The following is a 21,125-nucleotide window of genomic DNA, read 5'->3' as shown; positions in this document are numbered from 1 at the left end:
ATGAATAAGGAGATAGGCGGCGACATTCTCCGACTCCCCGCTGGGTCGGAGAATCGCCGGGGGCTGGCGTGAATCCCGCCCCCGCCGGTTGCCGAAGTCTCCGGCACCGGATATTCGGCGGGGGCGGGAATCGCGCCGTGCCGGTTGGCAGGCCCCTCCGCTCGATTCTCCGGCCCGGATGGGCCGAAGTCCCGCCGATAAATTGCCTGTCCCGCCGGCGTAAATTAAATCACCTACCTTACCGGCGGGACAAGGCAGCGTGGGCGGGCTCCGGGGTCCTGGGGGGGGCGCGGGGCGATCTGGCCCTGGGGGGTGCCCCCACGGTGGCCTGGCCTGCGATCGGGGCCCACTGATCCGTGGGCGGGCCTGTGCCGTGGGGGCACTCTTTCCCTTCCGCCTCCGCCACGGTCTCCAACATGGCGGAGGCGGAAGAGACTCTCCCCACTGCGCATGCGCGGGAAACTGTCAGCTGACGCTCCTGCGCATGCGCCGCCCCGACATGTCATTTCCGCGCCAGCTGGCGGGGAAACAAAGGCCGTTTCCGCCAGCTGGCGGGGCGGAAATTCCTCCGGCGTCGGCCTAGCCCCTCAATGTTGGGGCTCGGCCCCCAAAGATGCGGAGCATTCCGCACCTTTGGGGCGGCGCGATGCCCGTCTGATTGCCGCCGTTTTGGGCGGGAGTCGGCGGACATCGCGCCGTTTCCGGAGAATGTCACCCAGGGTCATTGAAGAGGCTGAATAAGGAAAAATTAGTCGGTTTACTGGCCTCTTGAGATTAATAAATATATGCGTGATCTCTTTGGAATTTCATTGAACTGATTTACAGAAAATCTAAGGAGACAAAGGTCTGATGGCTTTAACTTTCCCTTTTGCATCATCAAAGCGAAGTTAGTTTGATCTTGTTGATGAGATGTCTGCTTCAGCTGGTTATGCCACATGAAGTGGGCAAGCCTGGCCTCTTGTTTTAAAAGTTTAAAAATACACCATTTATTAGTGATGTCTACACAAAGACTGGAAGTTTATTCTGTGTTTATTACAAAACAGTTTTATTGCTGCCATATCATTTTATGAGTTGCCTGTAAACATGTTAGCAATGCAATGCTTGTACATTAGTCAGTAAGTCAAGGTCTAAAATTCCCTTTCATTTAGCCCTGGATTTTCATATCTCTGGCTGTGTTGGGATGGGAGCTGAGGAGGCTTAAAAGTGGGGGTTGGGACCCAATTTCAAGATACCCTTGCACTCCCTTGTCAATCAAGAATCTATCTAATTCTGGCTTTAAAATATTCAGTGACGCTGCCCCCACCACTTTCTGAGGAAGAGAGTTCCACAGACTCAAATCCCTCTGAGAGAAAAATAATTCTCCTCATTTCCACTTTAAATGGGAGACCTCTTAATTTTAAACTGTGTTCCCGAGTTCTGATTTGCCCTACAAGGGGAAACATCCTTTCAGCATCCATCATGTCATTTCCCCTCAAAATGTTATACGCTTCAATATGATTGCCTCTCATTCTTCTAAACTCCAATAAATATAGGCTCAACCTGATGTCACAATAAGCTATTTTTACCTGTGAACACCTTTATCAATGCCTCAAAGTTTATTTGCACAAGATGAAGAGGTAGCTTCTGTTATTGATACTTTACAGGTCTGGTTGATCAACACTTTTTTTAGGGTTGAGCAACAGTAGATTTAAATTATGAATGGGAGTTTTTTAAGCAGTTTCACACAGGCCAATGTTATGATCGAGTTCACTGGTTCTCTACAGACTGTTTACTGGGTGAATGGGCACAGAAGTGCCATGAGTTAGCATAGAAAATAGGAGATGGCTGGGGGCATGGGTTAGTGTGAAGTGGGCATAGGAGTTAGTGGGGGGACAAGAGGTGAGAACTAGAGGACATAAGGTATAAACAAACAACTGGCACCTTTTGAACAGCCTACCTTGACACTTTGCTGCCCTTGTGGCTATCTCCCACTTGCATTTGAGGGGCAGTGGGCTTGACTCCATCCTGCACCTGCCCTCCCAGTGCAAAATGTGGATTTGACTGGGCACTTTTTAAGGAAGCAGGTGTGAGGTGTTCATCATAGAATTTACAGTGCAGAAGGAGGCCATTCGGTCCACCGGGTCTGCCCTTGGAAAGAGCACCCTACCTAAACCCACACCTCCACCCTATCCCAGTAACCCAGTAATCCCACCTAATCTTTTTGTACACTAGGGGCAATTTAGCGTGGCCAATCCACCTAACCTGCACATCTTTGGACTGTGGGAGGAAACCATAGCAGCCGGAGGAAACCCACGCAGACACAGGGAGGAAGTGCAAACTCCGCACAGTCACCCAAGCTGGGAATCAAATCTGGGACCTTGGAACTGTGAAGCAACAGTGCTAACCACTGTGCTACCCTAAAATCAAAGTGGAGAATGTGGGCATCGATCCCACTACCTCTTAAATGCAAAGCAAGCACTCTACCACTTCAGCTAATTCCCCCAGTCAGCCAGTCAGTGTTGGGACATTTCCCAACTCCATCACCTCGTCTTGAAGATGAAAAGTCCAGTCTTTAGTGTCTGGTTTGTGAAGGAAACTAGATGTTGGAGGAGCATATTGCAGCAATGGTGACATCAGAATCCATGTCAGTGAGAGCAGCTTGCAGCACCACAAACCAACATATTTTGTCTTTGAATCTAGTGTATTCACTATAAGATTTATGGCAGTGTATTTCATATCCCTTTGGACTGTGCTGTGCCTTTACAAAACAATGTCACTGGTCAAGAAACGCTGCAGGTGGCCACGCATCACTAGCCAGGGAGAGGGGTTAAAATACCATTGCAGTAGAGAAAGTAAGCCAGGGGGCTATCTTTGCATTCCTGGAATAATGAGTAGCTGTAGCAATGAGGACAGGGCTCATTTTTGTAATGCTGTCCAACAAATCTAGCAGTGAATGACTAACCCAGTTACCACCATACCCATTCAAGTCTGCATCCCTTAGACTTCAGAAGATGGAGATGAGTGAATTGCAGGAGGCCATTTTGATTGTTACTTTTTACTCTGATTTAAACTTTGCATGTTTACTAATCCTATAAAAGGTATCATTCCTGCATTGTCATACGTATTTTTTAATTAACTGCATTTGCCAATTGTTATGGCAGGGCTGATGGTAATTGCTGAGCAAAAAGAAACTTGAAACAGCTGCCAAACAGTTTTTGCAATTTTCATAGAATTTACAGTGCAGAAGGAGGCCATTCGGCCCATCGAGTCTGCACCGGCTCTTGGAAAGAGCATCCTACCCAACCGCACACCTCCACCCTATCCCCATAACCCAGTAACTCCACCCAACACTAAGGGCAATTTTGGACACTAAGGGCAATTTAGCATGGCTAATCCACCTAACCTGCACATCTTTGGACTGTGGGAGGAAACCGGAGCACCCGGAGGAAACCCACGCACACACGGGGAGAACATGCAGACTCCGCACAGAGAGTGACCCAAGCTGGGAATTGAACCTGCGACCCTGGCGCTGTGAAGCAACCCTGCTAACCACTGTGCTACCGTGATGCCCATGGTGGCAGTGCCAAGCTCCCAGCCTGGCAGTGCCAAGGTCCCCAAATGCAAGAGGAGGGCTGTGGGGGGGCCACCCTGCCCTGTCCCTGACCACCCAGGGGCCTCCAATGGCCTGGCAGAACCCCTGGGTGCCATTCCACCTGGTCCACATTTATGTGGATCAGTACTGAAGTGTGCCAGACTGGGGTCTCCCAAGGAAGGCCGGTAGATTGTGGCAGCAGATAGATCCCGGGTCAAGATGCCTAAGCTAGTTTTAAACCTACTTAGGCATGCGAGACTTGGTCCCGCATATTACCCAGATCACGTGAGGCACACTGGCTGTCAAGAAGGCATCTTCAGGCCGCGTTGTACTTCATTCGGACGCACGGCAGTCGGTGGATCGTGCCTTCTGTTTGAAGTTCGTTTTGGTTCATTAACACATCAAAACACTTCCTACTGTTGGTTTGGATTCTTGTAGTCACGCTATCTCTTACTCCAATTACCTTACCAGCCTGTCTTCCAGTATTTAGCAAAAATAACAGTGATATTACCAAAATAAAAATATCACATTTTCTTATTTTCTTGACAATATCCCTTGAGGACTCCGACTCTGACCCTTCATTGAAGTCATCCTCTGCAGCCTGTGCCTTGCTTCCCTTAGCCTCCACTGGGTTTCCGCTTGTCAGAACTACATTGTACAGTGCGCAGCATGTGACAACTATGACGATGACACGCCCTGGATTGGTCAGGGCATCTGAAGCGCATCTGCAGCAGCCTGATGGTCCTCTCCCCAACCACCCTTGTGAATGCATGGCTCCTGTTATATCTATCCTCGGCCCTCGACCTTGGGCGATGGAGTGGAGTCATCAGCCACCTCTTCAAGGGATCACCCTTTCAACCAGGAGCTATCCATCTAATCTTGCAGGAGCCATGAACAGCCTTGGTATCTGGGAGTGCTGCAAGATGTAAGTATTGTGTGAGCTCCCAAGGTAATGGTCAGAAACTCGGAGAATCTGTGTCCTATGGTCACAGACGATTTGAAAATTCATCGAGTGACACCCCTTTGTGTTGATGAAAGCTTCCGGCTCACCTGCTGGAACGTTGATGACCAGATGAGTGCAATCCATTACATCCTGGATGCGGGGAACCCAGCCATTGCCACAATGCCTTGTACTCTCTCTGCCTGACTGCTGTCATCTGTCCGGTAGTAGATAACCGTATGGGCATGCTTAAAGATGGCATCAATCATTCACTTGACACAACGTGTGCAGCTGATTGAGAGATGCCACACAGATTTCCATTGAGCCCTGAAAAGAATCGGATGAGGGTAACTGTGACCTTCAAGGGCACTGACATAAGGGGCGGGATTCTCCGACCCCCCCGCTGGGTCGGAGAATCCCCAGAGGGCGGCGTAAATCCCGCTCCGACGCTGGCTGCCGTATTCTCCGGCGCCGGCGTTTTTGGGCGGGGACGGGGATCACGCCACACCGGTCGGGGGCCATTGGCAGCGCCCCCCCCCGGCAATTCTCCAGGCCCCGATGGGCCGAGCGGCCGTCAGTTTCTGGCCAGTCCCGCCGGCGTGAATTGGACATGGTCCCACGCGGTGGGACCTGGCTGGTAGGCCGGCTGGTGCAGTCCTCAGGGGTGGTGCAGGGGGATCCGACCCTGGGGGGAGCCGCCATAGTGGCCTGGCCCGCAATCGGGGCCCACCGATCTGCGGACGAGCCTGTGCCATTGGGGCACTCCTTCCTTCTGCGCCGGCCCCTGTAGGGCTCCTCCAGGGCCGGCGCGGAGGAGACACCCTCCTGCGCATGCGGCAGAATATGCCAGCTGGTCTGCACATGCGCTAAACCACGCCGGCGTTTCTGCGCATGCGCTAACTCGCGCAGTCCCATTGGCACAGTGCCAACCCCACCAGTGCCGGCCTATATTGCGGTGAATCCCGCCCAGGGTGTCCGCCCACACATTTGGAGGTGATTTGCAGACCTGTCATGTGACATTTTGCGATCACTGTGTCCTTAGAGAGGGGGAGTCTCCTGCAGCATTAGACCTTGCACATTGACAGGTATTTGGAGCGCTGCCTGTATACTCTGGCTGCTGGGTAATGGTGTCTTCAGTGTCCCCTCCCACCTTGGCATCCAAGGTGGCCCTGCACAAACTGAGATTGTGCCTCTCCTCTTAAAGGTCTCTGCCTGGGATGCGGTCCATGCTCACCTGGCCTCCTCTCTCTCCTGCCGCTCTCTTCCTCTTCAGAGGAGGTCCTAACAGGAGTATACACTATCCCCAATGGATGAGATTCAGAGCACCAGTGCTTTGAAAATGAGGGAACACTGGGCTGCAATCCTTAGGAAAACCTTCTAGGGAAGATGAGGTCCTGTAATGTTTAAAGGAAGGCTTGAAAAGCTAATGAAATTCAAAGAAACTCAGGGACAACTCTGTACTCACGCAGCGACAAGCTCTGGAGGGGCCCTCCAGTACCCGTCAGATAGGGTCGGCCGCATCATTGTGGTCTGCTGCGTCCTGCACAATATAACCCAGCAGAGGGGTGATGTGCTGCAGGCACAGGAGGGGAAAGGGGAGGAGCAGCAAGACGAGGCGCAGACCTCCCCAGATGAGGAGGATGGGGGCAATGGTCAGGACAGACGGGCTGGACATGGACGGGAGGCTGCCCACTGTTACCGGCTGGGCGAGCGGGCACACGACAGGCTGATAGCCGCCCGGTTCACTGACTAGGGGGGGCATGGGAACCGCCAATTATGGGCACAGACTGCACACCACGGCACCAGCCTACCACCCTCACCTCACCCACCCAACACCAACCACCCTCACTCTGCCCACCCAACACCAACCACCCTCACCCCACCCGCATGCACACCACCCCTCCATTGCACATCCACCTGCGGCACAACGGGCCGGGCTCACACGGTCGCCGGTGGAAGCGTGTCTATTGCAGGCCATGGAGGATGATGACAACCCGCTCTGCGATGAGCTCTGGGCTCTACATCGTTGGACAATGTCTGACCCATGGCTACAATACCACCCTCCACCCGGACTGTCCCTGCATGCGGCCGTGACACTGCAGCGCACGGTCTCGTTGTCTGCCCTGGGGGATGACGAGGGCGACTTGGGGGGAGGGGTAGGCACACTCACCTGAGGCCGACGTTCTATCATCCCTCACACACCCATTGGCGCTCTCCCCCCCCCCCCTCCCCCCCCCGCACGCATCGGACAGGGCAGCTTCTGTAGGTGTGAAAGTGATTTTAATAACAAACAGGTCTCGGGGGTGGGGCGGGTGTCTTTTGTGCAGTGCAGCGCGCGTCCGTGACAGGTGACGCCATCACGGCGCTACTACCCCATTCCCGGCCGGAGAATCCGTGACGTTTCGGGGCCCTGACGCCAGAGTGATTCGCGCCGTTGTTGGCGCCGGGTTCGGGCCATCGCGCCGATTCACAGAGAATCCCGCCCATCGTGTTCACATGGGAAGAAGGCTGTTGGAGTATTCACCTGCAAGTGAGAAAAACTAGGCTGGATTCTCTGCCCCGCCACGCCACATTTCTGCCCCGCCCCGCCAGCGGGATTCCCCATCCCGCCGGCTGGTCAATGGGGTTTCCCATTGTGGGGCAGCCCCACGCCATCGGTAAACCCCCGGGTGCCGGCAAAATGGAGAATCCCTCCGATGGAGAATCCCGCCCACTATTTGTGCTGAACCATCACAAGAGTGAAAGAGGGAGGCCAAAGTGTTAAATTAGGAGGACAGTTTACAAAGACAAGGCTTGTATTCCATTGAACATAGAAATCCAAGGGGTGATCTAACTGTGGTGCTGAAGGCAATTAAAGGATTTGGTCCGGTAGACACCTATTTCTTCTAATGGGAGATTTGAGAAGGCTGTCTTTGAGTAGATGGCACAAAGAAATTCTGTAGCTTTGAATCCTTGAGAGTTTGCTGAAGTTTTATTTGCTTCCTAAATCCGCCACACGCCTCTGGATGTCTGATGGAAGCAGCCAGTCTGCAGACTGGATCTAACAATACATGGGATATTTGAGGTTCACTGTAGACTAATCATTCAAAAATTCCATACTGTTCACAAAGGTAGAAGTATCTTCCTGCTTCCTGCCTTGAATCACTGTTGTTTTTGGAACCATGCAATCTTCCTGTATAACACCCTATTTACCAGGGTTGCTATGTGAACGGTCCAGGATTGTGCACATGGGGGAATTCAAACTTGCGGAATGTCTTTTTTTTTGTCTCCTTCACTTTTTGATTTCCCTTTATTTACTGTTGTTATCAGGGCCCCAGTGACCCACCTTTTACCTCTGGGAACCAAGATACAGAACCATTTCAGGGAAGAACAATGAAGATTTCCTGCCACTGATGATTATTGCAGGTTATGACAGCAGAGTCTCAAATTGAAATGAAAAATTAACCTCCAGAGGTTGCAAATCCTCAACAAAATAATGCTGTCAAAATGTTTAAAGAGACAGTAAAAGCCCTTCTTGCTGCACGGCATATTGAAAGGTCTGCTCATTTTTATGGAGGAAAATTGTCTTAAAGGAATACTGGAGGATAAGCACTGTTTTTAATTTCAAAATATTTCATAAAGCCAAGTAGATGATGTTCTTACTGGAACCACCCTGTTTACATATTTTCACGGCAATTGTGTGCAATCTGTTTGTTTCTGTGCAGTGTGCCCTGGATGATGTGCATCTGCGCGTCCACATAATTTTGGGGCAACATTAGAACTGTAATTTGGAGTATTCCTCTACAATTGTAATGGTATTTATTCAGGATTTGAAGCACTAGTAAGATTGAAGATGACACATATAAACTCAAATAGTAAATAAAGTTGCCCAATAACATTGTGTTGATGATTCAGTATCTACGGGCTGGATTCTCCAGTCCCCAGCCGTTTCCAGCTGCGCGCCGTTCACTGGCGGCGGGATTCTGTCTTCTCGCAGGTTGGCAATTTGATTTCCCATTGTAACCACCCCACACCATTGAGGAAGGGGGTGCATTGCCGACGGGGAAAGCGAATTGCAATGACCGGAGAATTCGGGCCTACAAATCAGTTCCAATAATATCCAGAGTTATAAACTGTGAATTGACATTTAGAAACAAGTCTCTGCTGATTACCCCCGCGGCATGCCCACTGATCTGCATAATAGATCTTTAAGCAGCAATGAGATTTCGATGCACTGGAGCTGACAAGTTAGTTGCCTGAAGCATGGGAGCCTGAGGCCTAGAATGGCCTAAGCTACAGATAGAGGGAAAATAATTGGATAAGAGCTGAAAATAACAATGTGATTGACCATCTCCATTCATTTTGTTGCAGGCAACACACAAATGTCATGCTACCTCTTCATTTACATGATTTCAGCTGCAGCAGCACCAAGCAGGCTGTTGTTTTGTGTTGTGCTTCTTCAGGGCTTTATCATTTTAGCTCTTTATTGAATTGATCTCAATATGGTAGCCCCTGAGAGACTGCCTCATGGCATAGTCACATGGCTTTGGCAGGCCTGGTACGACTTGTAGAACTGATTTTATTTGAAACCCAATCATCCCCCTTTCATACAAAGCAAAGACCCAAACATCCCCTGTTGCTGGCAAACCAAAGAACAATTTGTATGCACGCTCTTGTTTAACTGTGAGTTTCTCAACTTACCCACGAGACACCCACTATTCATCTGTATAAGCTTGTTTTGCCTTTTGCAGTCAAACACTTTTGTGCAGAATGATTCTGCTTTTTGCAGATAAAACACTGCTTTCCCCACGCTGTACAATCCTTTTTCTTTGTATGTTATCCTCCGCATTATCTGCATTCTACTCATTGTCTTTGATCGCTCTGCTCTTTCAGCCTGGAATGTCTCTCAGCATAAATAATCTCCTGGCCTGCTCTGCCAGCATGCTCAAGCTGACATTTTACAATTTCTGTGTTTCTGCACACATCTGTCGTGTTGGGTGTTCCGATACACAAACGAACCAACACGGTTGTAGATGGTACAACTCTGTTTTATTATTCTGGATAATAACAACTGTTAACTTCTGACTGTGGTTGGTACTTCACCAGTTAACCTGTGGACCCAGCCCTAGCACTATCTTAGAGAGGCACTCAGCACATGGTGTATGTCAGAGTGGCACACTGTGAGCTCTGTGCTCTGAGCTATCTCCTGGTGGAATGAGCAGGAACTGTGGTGTTCCCTGTTTTATAGTGCATGTGCTCTCACTGGTGATTGGCTGTGATGCTGCGTGTGTGTTGATTGGTCCGTCGACCTGTCCATCAGTGTGTGTGTGTGATTGCACCATGATATGTTAATGTGGATATCATGACAACATCTATCACTTAACCTGAGCATCAATTTCTCATCATCCTGTGGACTTTCTTTCACTGAGAGTTTGTGTATGCCCACTGTTAATCTGTATTTAATCAGATCATCTTTTTAACTGTCAAATTAACAGGATTCTACAAGCCGTTACCGCAGTTACATAGATGATCTGTGGTTTTTGTTTCACCGTGAGCTCTAGTGATGAATACATAACCTTAATACGTGATGCAACCATCAATTCACTCGAGACATGAGTAGAAATAATTTGTGGCTTTAATCAACTAGAACAGTGCCTGCCTGTGACTGATCTAACACTGAGAACCGCCTACAGGTCGACTGCTCTTTATACCTCCCTTCAAGGGGAGGAGCCATGGGCGGAGCCCATACAGGCCCCAACATGTTCCCTTATGGATAATGCCATACAATGGCCCATAGGTGGAGACCACAAGGGCAACAGCATAGCACAGATACAAATACAAGGGCAACAGCATAGTACAGATACAATGGTGGATTATTAGTATAATACATTCACCACAATACGTAACATTCACTTGTTATTTAAAGCATTCGTTCAAGGCTTTCCCAATTTCTCCCATCTGTTTTCTTTGCCGGTTAGATTTAGGATTTGTAGCAATCCCTACCCCAAAGTGTTATCAGTTCCAGCTTATTAATTAACCCTTGTGGTGAATGTATTATGGCAGCCATTCATCACTGTATTGTATTGTACTATGTTGTTGCCCTTGTGGGCTCCACCTATGGACCATTGTATTGTATTACACCGCATTGTATCATGTTGGTGCCCTTGTGGGCTCTGCCCCTGGCTCCGCCCCCTTGGGGGAGTTATGTAGAGCTGCTGCCTGCAGGCAGCTCTCAGTGCAGAGCAGTCGCAGGCAGGCATGGTTCTAGCTGATTAAAGCCACTGTTCACTTCAACTCTCCGTCTCATGTGAATTGATGGTCGCATCAATTTAATCAGCTACAAGATCGCGATGGAAGCAGCCATCAAACCTGACCAGCTGGAACTCGACCTACAGGCCGCTGAAGCCAAAAGGATTTTTTTCGCACTGGCTCCGCTGTTTTGAGGCCTACCTCGCCGCCCCCTCCTTGCCCTCCGTCACCAACGAACAGAAGCTGAGCCTCCTCCACGCCCGGGTGAGCCATCGAATCTCTGTGCAAATCGAAGAAGCGACCACATACGCAGACGCGGTCGCGATCCTGAAGCGGCAATACGTGAGGCCGGTGAACGAAGTGTTCGCACGGCATCTCCTCGCCACCAACGCCCCGGGGAATCGCTGGAGGAGTACCTACGCGACCTGAAAGTAATCGCGCGAAGCTGCAACTACGAGGCCGTCACGACCTCACAACACATGGAACTCGCCATCGGGGACGCCTATGTGGCTGGAGTCCGTCCGGTCCAACTACGTCAGACAGCGCCTGCTCGAGAAGGGCGTCCTCGACCTAGAAGACGCGGTAAAACTAGCCACCTCCCTAGAAGAAGCGTTTCAGAGCCTCAACACTTACCCCTCATATCACGCGACCCTCTCGTGGACACCCGACCAGAGAGTACCCCAGGCCTGTGCCGCGCAGCTGCCCGCCCAACCCGGGGGGAAACCCTGTTATTACTGCGGCCAGCACCCCAGGCATCGTTGCCCGGCTCGGAACGCGACCTGTAGCGACTGCGGCAAAAAAGGACACTTTGCCAAAGTTTGCCTGGCCAGGCCCAAGTCCTCCAAATCACAGGCCCGAATCTCAGACTCACAGGCCTGCAGACCCCGCAGCGTGGCTGCGTGCCTGCCGGCTCCGCCCCCTTTCGACGCATCATCCGCCTCGTGTTGTCCGTGGGGGCAGCCATCTTCGACTCTACACAACACGTGCGACTCACGGGGGCCGCCATCTTGGCTGCAGTCCCCCACGCAGCCCGCCATGTGCAACTCATGGGGGCCGCCATCTTGGCCGCCATCTTCATCACCGCCCGACACGTGCGACCGACGGGGGCCGCCATCGTGGTTGCCATCTTCACGCTGCCCGACACATGCGACCGACGGGGGCCGCCATCTTGGGACCACCTCACCACCTCTGACTACGCCGGCTATTCGCAACTCGCCGCAGTCACCCTCGACCAGTCACACCCAAAGCACCTCAGGAGCTCCATGATGATCATCCGGGTCAATGGGCACGAAACACCCTGCCTGTTTGACTCCGGGAGCACGGAGAGCTTCGTACACCCAGGCACGGTAAGGCACTGTTCTCTCCAAATCTCCCCCGCATCTCAAACAATGTCCCTTGCTTCCGGATCGCATTCAGTGCAGATCCGGGGGAACTGTGTTGCGAACCTCGCTATACAGGGCGCCGAGTACGCAAATTTAAAACTATATGTACTCCCCAATCTCTGCGCCTCTCTCCTGTTGGGACTGGACTTCCAATGCAACCTCAGGAGCCTGACCCTGAAGTTCGGCGGGCCCCTACCCCCCCTCGCCGTATGTAGCCACGCGACCCTGCAGGTCGACCCTGCCCGCTCATCGCGAACCTCACCGCCGACTGTAAACCCGTCGCCACCAGGAGCAGGCGGTACAGTGACCAGGACAGGACTTTTATCAAGTCCAAGGTCCATCGGCTCTTGAGGGAAGGGATCATCAAGGCCAATAATAGCCCTTGGAGGGCCCAGGTGGTGGTTGTCAGGACCGGGGAAAAGAACCGGAGGGTTGTAGACTACAGCCAAACCATAAACCGGAACACGCACCTCGATGCGTACCCCCTCCCCCGGATAGCGGACATGGTGAATCAGTTTGCACACTACCGGGTGTTCTCCACGGTAGATCTGAAGTCGGCATAGCACCAGCTCCCAATCCGCCCGGAGGATCGCCACTACACGGCCTTTGAGGCAGACGGCCGCCTCTTCCACTTCCTCCGGGTCCCCTTCGGCGTCACCAACGGGGTCTCGGTCTTCCAAAGAACGATGGACCGAATGGTGGACCAGTACGGGCTGCGGGCCACATTTCCGTACTTGGACAACGTCACCATCTGCGGCCACGACCAGCAAGACCACGACACCAACCGTCAGAAGTTTCTACAAACCGCCCAAGCCCTCAACCTCACTTATAACAAGGAGAAATGCGTTTTCCGCACAACCCGACTAGCCATCCTCGGCTATGTCGTGGAAAATGGAGTCCAAGGGCCCGACCCCGACCGTATGCACCCCCTCCTGCAACTCCCCCTCCCCCACTGCCCCAAGGCCCTCAACAGATGCCTCAGGTTCTTTTCCTATTACGCCCAGTGGGTTCCCAACTATGCAGACAAAGCCCGCCCACTGATCAAAGCTACCATCTACGCACTGGCGGCTGAGTCCCGCCAGGCCTTCAGCCGCATCAAGGCAGATATTGCCAAAGCCGCGAGATGCTCTGTGGACGAGTCCACCCCCTTCCAGGTGGAGAGTGACGCATCAGAGTTGCCCTGGCTGCTACCCTTAACCAGGCAGGCAGGACCGTGGCCTTTTTTTCCCGTACCCTCAACGCCTCCAAGATTAGACACTCCTCAGTCGAAAAAGAAGCTCAAGCCATTGTGGAATCTGTACGGCATTGGAGGCACTACCTCGCTGGTAGGAGGTTCACCCTCATCACCGACCAACGGTCGGTAGCCTTCATGTTCGACAACAAACAGCGGGGCAAGATCAAGAACGATAAAATCTTGAGGTGGAGGATCGAACTCTCCACCTATAATTGCGATATCATGTATCGTCCTGGGAAGCTCAATGAGGCCCCAGATGCCCTGTCCCGCGGCACATGCGCCAGCGCGCAAGTTGACCGACTCCGGGCCATCTACAATGACCTCTGTCACCCGGGGGTCACCCGGCTTCTCCACTACATCAAGGCCCACAACCTACTCCACCAAGGAGGTCAGGGCCATGACCAGGGACTGCCAAACCTGCGCGGAGTGTAAGCCGCACTTCTGTCGACCAGATAAGGCCCACCTGGTGAAGGCATCCCGGCCCTACGAGCGCCTCAGTATCGACTTCAAAGGGCCCCTACCCTGTACCAACCGCAACGCGTATTTTCGCAACGTCGTTGACGAGTTCTCCGGCTTCCCTTTTGCAATCCCCTGCCCCGACATGACCGCAGCCACTGTCAAGGCCCTGCATAGTGTCTTCACCTTGTTCGGTTTCCCCACTTAGGTCCACAGTGACCGGGGCTCCTCGTTTATGAGCGACGAACTGCGTCAGTAACTGCTCGGTAAGGGCATCGCCTCGAGCAAGACTACCAGTTACAACCCCCAGGGAAACGGACAGGTGGAGAGGGAGAACGCGACGGTATGGAAGGCCGTCCTCCTGGCCCTACGGTCTAGGAGTCTCCCAGGCCCTCCCTGATGCGCTCCACTCCAATAGGTCACTTCTTTGCACAGCCACGAATGAGACCCCTCATGACCGCCTATTTGTTTTCCTTTGGAAATCCACCACTGGGGTCTCGCTTTCAGCGTGGCTGACGACACCGGGGCGCGTACTCCTCCGAAAACACGTGAGGAGCCATAAGTCCGACCCCCTGGTCGAGAGGATCCAGCTCCTTCACGCCAACCCCCAGTATGCCTACGTAGCGCACCACGACGGCCGACAAGATACAGTCTCCCTCCGAGACCTGGCAGTATCCCCTATGACCATCACCTACCCACCCAACCTACACCGAACAGCGCCCCTGCCCTTACATGGCCTCCACACCCCTCCTACATCCCTTCCCTCCATCGCGAACCTACAGGGATAAAGCTCCAGAAGAGACGCTCCCGGAGTCCACACCCGTGCCTGCATCAACGAGTTCAACACCTGTGCCCGCACCGTTGAGTTCAACACCCGTGCCCGCAGCGAAACTAGAGCTCAGGTGATCGCAGCGCACGATCAGAGCACCGGACAGACTCAACCTGTGAGCCACTTCACCCCCGCTGGACTATAATTTTGTAACAGGGGGTGAATGTATTATGGAGCCATTCACCGCTGTATTGCATTGTACTATGTTGTTGCCCTTGTGGGCTCCAACTATGGACCATTGTATTGTATTACACCGCATTGTATTATGTTGGTGCCCTTGTGGGCTCCGTCCCTGGCTCCGCCCGCTCAGGGGAGGTATATAGAGCTGCAACCCTACAGGCGGCTCTGTGCAGAGCAGTCGCAGGCAGGCACATTTCTAGCTCATTAAAGCCACTGTTCACTTCAACTCTCCGTCTCGTGTGAATTGATGGTCGCATCAACCCTGTTGCAACCTCATAGTTTTGCCATTGCAAGTGGAAAAAACTACCAGTTTACCACATATTGGGCTGAATTCTCCGCCATCGGGATTCTCCATTTTGCCGGCAGCTGGGGGTTTCCCATTGTGAGAACATGAACTCGCAGAATTTTACTTGCAGTTTGTAGTTTGTTTGCTTTTCCTCCTCCTTATTCAGCAGCTTTGAGAAGATTTTAACATTTCTGTGTGCCTGGGTTCTCAGTGTCTTTTCAACATTTACAAGATTTCACATTATTATTTTAGCCGTACTTTCTGACACCAGGGGCGCGATTCTCCAACCCCCCCCACCGGGTCGGAGAAACGTCGGGGCCAGCGTGAATCCCGCCCCGGGCGTGTCGCGAATTCTCCGCCACCGGAGATTCGGCGGGGGCGGGAATCCCCCGGCGATTCTCCGGTCCGCGATGGGCCGAAGTCCCGCCGCTGTCAACCCACGCCAGCCGGCGTGGATTGAACCACCTTTGGGACGGCGGGACACGGCGGCGCAGGCGGGCTCCGGCGATCTGGCCCCGGGGGGTGCCCCCACGGTGGCCTGGCCCGCGATCGGTGACTGTCTGTGTAGAGTTTGCACTTTCTTCCCGTGTCTGCATGGGTTTCCTCCAGGTGCTCAGGTTTCCCCCCACGGTCCAATGATGTGCGGGTTTAGGTGGATTGGCCATAATAAATTGCCCCTTTGTGTCCAAAAGATTAGGTGGGGTTACTGGATTATGGGGATGGGGTTGAGGCATGGGCATAGGTAGGGGCTCTTTCCAAGGGTCTGTGCAGACCCGATGGGTCAAATGGCCTCCTTCTGCACTGTAAATTCCATGAATTCTATGTTAGGTGGATAATACAATATAGAAAGTTCAGTGAAGAATTGGAAAAATAAATAATAGAAGCACAGAGAGTATGAGAAAAAACTGGTAACTTTTTTAAAGATTCATTTACGGGGTGTGGGCATCGCTGGTTAGGCCAGCATGTATTGCCCATCCCTAACTACCCTTCAGAAAGTGGTAGTGAGCTGCCTTTGTGACCGCTGCAGATCCTGAGTTGTAGGTACCCCCACATTGTTGATAGGGTGGGAGTTCTAGGATTTTGCCCCAGCGACAGTGGAGGAACAGCGAGATATTTCTAAATCAGGGTGGTGAGTGACTTAGCGGGGAATCTCCAGGTGGTGGGGTTCCCAGTTTTCTGCTGCTCTTGTCCTTTTAGATGGTAGTGGTCATAACATAAGAGGGAGTCAAAAGTCTTCTGGGAGCAAATAAATAGTAAATGCTGGTAAAAGCAGGAGTGGAGCCAATTAGGGACCTTTATGGAAGTATATGCATGGAGACAAGGGGCAACATTGAGTTACTAAATGAGTATTTTGGATCTGTCTTTGCCAAGAAAGAAGATGATTTGCAAATCATAGTGGAAGAAGAGATAGTTGAGACACCAGATGGGCTAAAAATTGATAAGGAAGATGTATCAGATATACTGGCTGTACTTAAAATTGATAATTCTCCTGGACCAAATCAGCATGCAGGGACAGTTAGGGAATTGCGGCTTGAAATTGTGGAGGTTCTGGCCATCTTCAATCCTCCATTGGTGCTAGGAAGGTATCAGAGCAAACGTTACATCCCTCCTCAACAATGGGGGTAAGGATGAACCCATGTCAGGCAGTTTATTATCAGCAGTGGGGAAGATTTCAAAAATGATAGCTTGGAACAAAATTATTAGTCACTTGGACAAGTGGACAATTTGGTTTAATTATGAAAAGCCAGCATGGATTTGCGAAAGGCAAATTATATTTAACTAATTTATTTTAATGTTTTTGATAGATAACATAAAGGGTTGACGAGGGTAATGTGGTCGATGTTGTGGAAGTCGACTTCCAAAAGGACATTTGATAAAGTACCAAATAACAGGCTTGTCAGCAAATTTAGTGCCCATGGAATAAAACAGTTAGGAGCTGCATGGATGTGAAATCGGCTGAATGAGAGGAAACAGATTTGTGGTAAATAGGTTTTTTTTGGACTGGAGGAGGGTATACAGTGGTGTTCTCTTGGGTTCATTGTTAAAACCCCTGTCCTTTCTGGTTTATGTTAATGACCTAGACGTGTGTGTGCAGGACAGGAGTTTCAAATTTTGCAGATGACACGAAACTTGGAAGTACTGTGAACCATGAGAAGGCTAGTGATAGGCAAACTGGTGGAATGAGCAGACATGTGGGAGGTGAAATTTAATGCTGGGAAGTGAGAAGACATTTGTTTTGGTAGGAAGAACAAGGAGAAGCAATATAAAGAAAAACGATACAATTCTAATCGGGGGTGTCAGAGGGACCTGGAGGGGTATGTGTACAAATCAGTAAAACTGGCTTGGCAGTCCTGACTTTCTGGATAGGGATGTAGAGTAAAAAGCACGGAAGTTATAATAAACCTGTATAAAACCTTGAATCAGCCTCAATTGGAGTATTGTGGTATATTGCCCAGGTCCGGGATCACACTTTAGGAAACATGTGAAGACATTAGAGATGTGTGGAAAAGTTTCACAAGTTTGGTTCCAGGACTGAGAGACTTCAGTTACGTAGATTGAATGGAGAAGCTGGGACTGTTCTTGGTGAGGAGAATATTTGATGAACGTGTTCAAAATCATGAGGAATCTGGGCAGTGCAGATTGGAAGAAACTGTTCCTGAGGGTTGAGAAACAGTCGGCACCAATTTAAAGTGATTGACAAAAGAAGCAATGGCGACGTGAGGGAAAGCTTTTGTTTAAGTGATTAGGATCTGGATTGCACTGCCCAGAGCCTGGCAGAAGCTGAAGAAATTGTGGCTTTTGAAAGAGAATTAAACAATCGTCTAAAGAGAGAAAATTTGTCAGGCTACAGGGAAAATGTGGGGGAATACTGGACTAAGTGAGTTGCTCTTGTAGAAAACCAGTGTGGACACAATGAGCCAAATGCCATCCTCCTGTTCTGTAACCATTCTATGATTCTATAATTATATAGATATGATTTTAATCCAGTCACAAATTGATGTGATGAAATCTTGTTAAGCCACATACCAAGTGGTGGCTTTTGGCTGAAGGAAGTTTAAGAAATTTCAGTATAATTGCTATTGAAGCCAGAACCTTGGCTCAAACGTTGGCACCAATTTGTTCCTTATTTGAAGAGGCCATAAATATTGCTGGTCTGGGAAATATAAAGCACAATAGTTCAAAAAAGGGTGTTTCGTTTTGGTTGCAAGTTAATGCACATTGTTCAGCCAGAATAGTGGGAGTTATACTGCTCATCTGGCTGGACTATTATTGGCCTGGCTATATGCTTGCACTGGGAAAATATTCTGTCTCTTAACATTGATATTTTTCTACTAATGATCTTACATTAGCAATTTCCTGCAAAATAAGCCCTGCCTATGGATGGCAAATGAAGCTTGAGGACCTGTAATCTTCAGGCTAGAAGATTGAACGGGTCTGTGCAACAATCCCCAGAACTTGGAAATAAAGCACGCGATTTACTGGCTGCGTCCCGCCAGAATCGGGACTGGTCATGGCCAGTTTGATCTCGGGAGAGGCCTATCCTGGAATTCCCAATGGTCATTACGCATCACGAGATCTAACCAGGCCTCACGAGACGCCGTGATCTGGATACTGCCCATAATGGGCGGAACCCAGACTCGCATAGTTAAGTGAGCTTAGAGGACACCCTAGCTGGGCATCTGTAGCACTGGTCTCCACAAACGGGGACCAGGCAGAATGTTACTTGGGGGATCTCCCAGATGATCGGAAGACTCCCGGGTGGTTGGTCTCTGGCCAGGCTGATACCTTGGCACTGCTGGTGCCACCTGGGCACCTTAGCACTGCCAGCCTGGCACCCTGGCAGTGCCACCTTGGCACCATGGCAATGTCACCCAGGTGCCAACCTGGCGCTGTCTGGATGCCCAAGTGGCAGTGCCATGCTGGCAGGAGGACTGCCAGGGTGCCAGACACTCAGTGCCAAGGTGCCAGGCTGGAATTTTGCCCACACCAGGGATCAGTCTCAGGGGTGCCCTTCCCATGTAAGGTGGTGTACAGGGGGCCCGAGAACTCCCTTATAGATGAGTTGGGGTGACGGAGGGATTTGGGGATTGCGTCAGGGGGGTTAAGAGATTGTGAAATGGCCACCCGATCTTCTCCTGCAATGAGGTACTCCACTCGCCAGAACTCCTCAGTGAAGGATTTGCGGTGCAATGTGCCCTAGGGGGGGGGGGGGGGGGGGGGGCGACTTTCCCCGCTGTGGTCCGAAATGGCAACAAAGTGCTGTTAGCTCGCGACACGCTAATCCCGCACAGAACAGACTCTGATTTTTTTTTCATTAAATCATGCCCATCATCATCCTTGGTGATACTTCTAAGTATTTCATGATTTTAGTTATATTCTGATTCGTTAATTAGAAAATTAAATGGCCTGTTGACTATCCTTATCCTTCAATTGTTTAAAGGTCTGTATCACTTCCTCTTGCACTTCTCTTTTTGGATCGGATTGGATTTGTTTATTGTCACGTGTACCGAGGTACAGTGAAAAGTATTTTTCTGTGAGCAGCTCAACAGATCATTAAATACATGGGAAGAAAAGGGAATTAAAGAAAATACATAATAGGGCAACACAAGGCATACAATGTAACTACATAAGCACCGGCATCGGATGAAGCATACAGAGTGTAGTGTTAATGAGGTCAGTCCATAAGAGGGTCATTTAGGAATCTGGTAACAGCGGGGAAGAAGCTGTTTTTGAGTCTGTTCGTGCGTGTTCTCAGACTTCTGTATCTCCTGCCCGATGGAAGAAGTTGGAAGAGTGAGTAAGCCGGGTGGGAGGGATCTTTGATTATGCTGCCCACTTTCCCCAGGCAGCGGGAGGTGTAGATGGAGTCAATGGATGGGAGGCAGATTTGTGTGATGGACTGGGCGGTGTTCACGACTCTCTGAAGTTTCTTGCGGTCCTGGGCCGAGCAGTTGCCATACCAGGCTGTGCTGAGGATAGGATGCTTTCTATGGTGCATCTGTAAAAGTTGGTAAGGGTTAATGTGGACATGTCGAATTTCCTTAGTTTCCTGAGGAAGTATAGGCGCTGTTGTGCTTTCTTGGTGATAGCATCGACGTGGGTGGACCAGGACAGATTTTTGGAGATGTATACCGCTAAGAATTTGAAACTGCTAACCATCTCCACCTTGGCCCCGTTGATGCTGATAGGGGTGTGTACAATACTTTGCTTCCTGAAGTCAATGACCAGCTCTTTAGTTTTGCTGGCATTGAGGGAGAGATTGTTGTCGCTGCACCACTCCACTAGGTTCTCTATCTCCCTCCTGTATTCTGACTCGTCGTTATTTGAGATCCGGCCCACTATAGTCGTATCGTCAGCAAACTTGTAGAGGTGTTGGAACCAAATTTTGCCACGCAGTCGTGTGTGTACAGGGAGTAGAGTAGGGGGCTAAGTACGCAGTCTTGCGGGGCCTCGGTATTGACGACTATTGTGAAGGATGTGTTGTTGTTCATTCTTACTGATTGTGGTCTGTTGGTCAGAAAATCGAGGATCCAGTTGCAGAGTGAGGAGCCAAATCCTAGGTTTTGGAGCTTTGATATGAGCTTGGCTGGGATTATGGTGTTGAAGGCGGAGCTGTAGTCAATAAATAGGAGTCTGATGGAGGAGTCCTTGTTGTCGAGATGCTCTAGGGATGTGTGTAGGGCCAGGGAAATGGCGTCTGCTGTGGACCGGTTGCGACGGTATGCGAATTGCAGTGGATCAAGACGTTCTAGGAGTGTAGAGGTGATGCGCTTCATGATCAACCTCTCGAAGCACTTCATTACGACTGAAGTCAGGGCCACCAGACGGTAGTCGTTGAGGCACGTTGACTGAAATGAAATGAAATGAAAATCGCTTATTGTCACAAGTAGGCTTCAATTAAGTTACTGTGAAAAGCCCCTCGTCGCCACATTCCAGCGCCTGTTCGGGAAGCCTGGTTCTTCTTTGGCACCGGTATGATGGTAGTCTTCTTGAAGCAGGTGGGGACCTCGGAGTGGAG

General features: G+C 50.8%; 1 protein-coding gene across 4 annotated transcripts in view; it reads left to right on the top strand.

The window, feature by feature from the left end:
* agmo (alkylglycerol monooxygenase) overlaps window positions 1-21,125 on the top strand; it is a 552,459-nt gene that overhangs the window by 456,279 nt on the left and 75,055 nt on the right. The window contains exon 12 of one of the 4 annotated variants that reach the window (XM_072509153.1): window positions 7,821-8,188. The exons of 1 other annotated variant lie outside the window; for it this stretch is intronic. In XM_072509153.1, the coding sequence (XP_072365254.1) occupies window positions 7,821-7,904 (84 nt within the window). In that variant the 3' untranslated portion in view covers window positions 7,905-8,188. Of the gene's footprint in view, window positions 1-7,820; window positions 8,189-21,125 lie in introns of those variants that run through there. 2 more of the 4 variants (XM_072509154.1, XM_072509151.1) reach the window with 2 other exon arrangements.

Source organism: Scyliorhinus torazame, chromosome 6, assembly GCF_047496885.1.
Source record: "Scyliorhinus torazame isolate Kashiwa2021f chromosome 6, sScyTor2.1, whole genome shotgun sequence".
In the NCBI taxonomy this organism is placed as follows: Eukaryota; Metazoa; Chordata; class Chondrichthyes; order Carcharhiniformes; family Scyliorhinidae; genus Scyliorhinus; species Scyliorhinus torazame.
The sequence above is the reverse complement of the archived record's forward strand: the minus strand, read 5'-3'. Positions and strand labels throughout refer to the sequence as shown.